General features: G+C 68.8%; 1 protein-coding gene across 1 annotated transcript in view; it reads right to left on the reverse strand.

Moving 5' to 3' along the window:
• Positions 1-3,215, reverse strand: part of LOC101621396 (neurogenic locus notch homolog protein 1-like) — an 82,711-nt gene that overhangs the window by 75,686 nt on the left and 3,810 nt on the right. The window contains exons 4-5 of the mRNA XM_012721177.1: positions 1,796-2,315; positions 1,546-1,639 (exon numbers count right to left, since the gene is read on the reverse strand). Coding sequence (XP_012576631.1) covers positions 1,546-1,639; positions 1,796-2,315 — 614 coding nt within the window. The remainder of the gene's footprint in view (positions 1-1,545; positions 1,640-1,795; positions 2,316-3,215) is intronic.

Raw genomic sequence — 3,215 nt, forward strand, 5'->3', positions numbered from 1 at the left:
GGCGGCTCCGGCCCGCGTGTGTGCCCGAGAAAGTGCAGGGAGGCTCCGTGCAGACTTGGGCCGCCCAGCGCTCCCGGGCAGATGGCCTGCAGCTGGGCCCGCCCCGCCCTGGGGCCTCCGGCCGCGCCCGCCTCTGCCCGAAGCCAGGGCGGCGCCCTACCTGCCCCGCCCGCTCCCTGGATTCCTTTTTCGTGGCGCGAAGCCCCCTACCGGGACCCTGGGCCTTCTGAGGGCTGCGGCTCCCCAAGGCTGAGGCACCCCCAGCCCGCGCCACCGGGACCTTCCCCCGCGCCGTACCCCACATGGCCTGTGGGGAGCCCGGGACGTGCGCCCACCACCCCATCCGCTGCCCGCCCGTGTCCACTCCCTCGTGGGTGCCGGTCAATAGCAGTAATGGCCGGGCTGGCTAGCCACGCTCGGCCGCCCCGCCTGGGCGGCCACAGCTCCAGAGGGCGGGTGAGAGACCTGTCTCCTCAGGTGTGGGGGCAGCGGGCGCCCGAGAGGCCGGGGAGGGGCGGGAGAGTGCGCTGGCCCAGCCGGCTCCCTCTGGGCCCAGGGAGCCAAGGGCAGTTCTTTGCCTTAAAAAGTGGCTGTGGCCTCCCTGGGGGCGTGGCGGCTTGAAGCGCAGCACTGAGAAGCTGAAGCCACTGCAGCAGGAATTCCATCCCCGCCCCGGGGGTGACCCCCAGGGCGCGGCAGACCTCTCCTGACCCGTCCACTGCCCCCCTCAGCAGTGGACTTCATCCATCTGCCTGTTCTGCTCCCCGCTCTGTCTCTGGTGAAGCCTCTCACCCCCTGCACCTCTGGCCTGCACCCAGTTCTGTACACATAAATACATCTTTAAAAAGAAAAAGTGGTTTGATTTTAAAACACTGCAGGTGCGTGGTTTCAGACTCCCCAAGATACAGATGCAAGTCAACGTCTATTTCAAAACAGAACTTTTCTTTAAAACCCTGACCGTGGAGCCGCAGTCACATTTTGAGGGGGCAGATGGAACACAGGGTGGCCGGGGAGCCGCCGCTCTCTGCACCGGTCACCCCAGCCCTGGGCGGCGGTGTCCTGGCCCCGTGGGGGGTGCCCTGTGGCTTCCCCCATGGCAGAGGTTTGGGGCCAGCCTGAGCACGCCCCCGCCCCGGGGCGGGGCTCCGGCTGGGAGGGACCCGGCAGTTCTTCCCCAGCCTCCGTCCGGGAGCTGCCGCTTCCTTCTAGACGGCTCTGCCCCTTCCTCGCAGCCCTTGGAACTTCCCGTTGACTTCCTGCCTGAAGACGAGACCTGGGCGGTCTGCTCTGCCACACGCTCCAGTGGTGACTGGGTGCCAGACTGAACCCCGTTCTGCTCTGTGTGACTCTAACGTAACTCTTCACTCACGTCTGTGAGGGGGCTGTGCAACTAAACCACCCAGTATGCTATGGCTGCATTTCCTTTTTACGACTTTGTTTTTCCTGGAGTTAGTGATTGCTTCTCTTTTCACTTGCTGAGTTAGTACATTGGCTAAGCTGTTCAGACAAAGGGACCAAACGGAGGGAGGCTGGTTTCTGCCCCACGTGAGCGAGGTGAGCGGTGCAGGCTGATGGGCATCTCCGCCAGCCTCAGCAGACCCGGGGCCCCGGGGACTGTGCTGATGTCATCACCCTGCACCTGCAGGTAGCAAACGGTGTGGTCCTGGCATATTGGGGGTTTTTTTGTTTGTTTTTTGTTTTGTTTTTTTTTTTTTGTCGTGGGGATGCCCAGAAATTTGGGAGCCCACTCCCAATAAGGGCGTGGGGTCGGTGTCCATGTAGTCTCCCCCCCCACCGTCCCCATGGCAACACCAAGACGCACGGCCTGGAAGCCCTCAGGACGCACCGGAGTGGCTACTGCCGCCGCCCAGCTGCTCAGGAAAGCGGCACGAGGTGTCCAGTCCACACCCTGCCCTTCCGGCCTGGCCATGTCCCAAGCGCCAGGCATGACCGCTGACCCACGGAATGCTCGGCGGATGCTGGGTCCCGTCAGTGAGCCAGTGAGGTCGGGGGTCATGGGGGCCAGTAAGGCCCACATCCGGGAAGATGCCAGGCCCAGCAGCACCGCTGGCACTTGCGAGCCGGGGGCCTGGCACAGGCGCCGGGAGGCCGGAGTGCCCGGGCCAGGCCAGGCCCGCGACCGACTCTGGGGCCGGCCATAGCTGCACGCCTCCTGCGTGGCCCCGCGCGCCTCAGGCAGCCGTGGAGAAGCAGGGCGGCCTGCACGGGGCTGGGCGGGCCACGCGTCCACACCGGGCCGGGTGGCCTGCTCGCTGACCCCGACCGGCCGTGCCCCCTCCCAGGACCAGTGCTGCCTGGTGGGCAGTGGGGACTGCAGGGGCGGCCCACTCGCCAGAGCGCCGGGCCTCGCTGCGGCGGCGTGAGTGGGGCCACTCGGAGAGGACGGCCGGGCGGCTGCCTCACTGTGTCCCCGCTTCGCGCGGCCCGGGGCCCCACACTCCCACCGAGACGGTCTGGCCTCGCCCTGGCACCCTGGCAGAGGCCCGCGCCTGGCTCCTGCCCCTGGGCTGCGGAGGCCCCACGGGGGCTGGGGGGCGCGGCCGGCCTGAGCCGCCCTCCTGCTGGCACCAGCTGCTCACCGGGACGCGGGCGCCCAGGACCCGGCTCACACGCTTGAGCCTCCCAAAGACCAGGCCGCACCGGCAGGGCCCGCGCCCTCTGAGGGGCTGGGCTGCAGATGCCTGTCCAGGTCAGAGACGGTGGCGCCGGCTTGCTGCCGCGTGGGGGACAGTCGTCAGCGCCAGAGCGGGGGGGCGCGTGCTGAGCGGAGCAGCCACCCCGCAGCCAGGGCTGGAACCGCGCGCCCAGCTACAAGCCCAGACGCCAGCTGCGCCCTGCGTGCCCAGGGGAGAGGGCCTGTGCCTGTGGACCCTGCACCTGGCCTACGCTGAAGGCCTCTGGCGGCCTGGCCTCCCCCAGGAGCCTCATCTTGGGGAGGCTGCTCCCGTGGCCCGCCCGGAGTGGCCTCCCTCTCACCTGGGCAGTGCCCGCTGCGGGGCCTGGGGGGGGTGGACCTCACCCAGGCCTTCCCGGTGGTGGGAGGGCCCGGGAGGGAGGGACGCGTCCTCCGCGGCCAGGACCAGCTCCCTTGCGGAAGGCCCCGCCACACCGTCCTGCTGCACTGTGAATGGCTGGCCGCGCGCCCCGGGGTGAGCACGCCTGCCGGCGCCCCCTGGGGCGGGCGTTCCTGGCGC

The sequence above is a fragment of the Condylura cristata genome, unplaced genomic scaffold (genome assembly GCF_000260355.1).
Source record: "Condylura cristata isolate star-nosed mole 26May11 unplaced genomic scaffold, ConCri1.0 scaffold00006, whole genome shotgun sequence".
NCBI classification, from domain to species: Eukaryota; Metazoa; Chordata; class Mammalia; order Eulipotyphla; family Talpidae; genus Condylura; species Condylura cristata.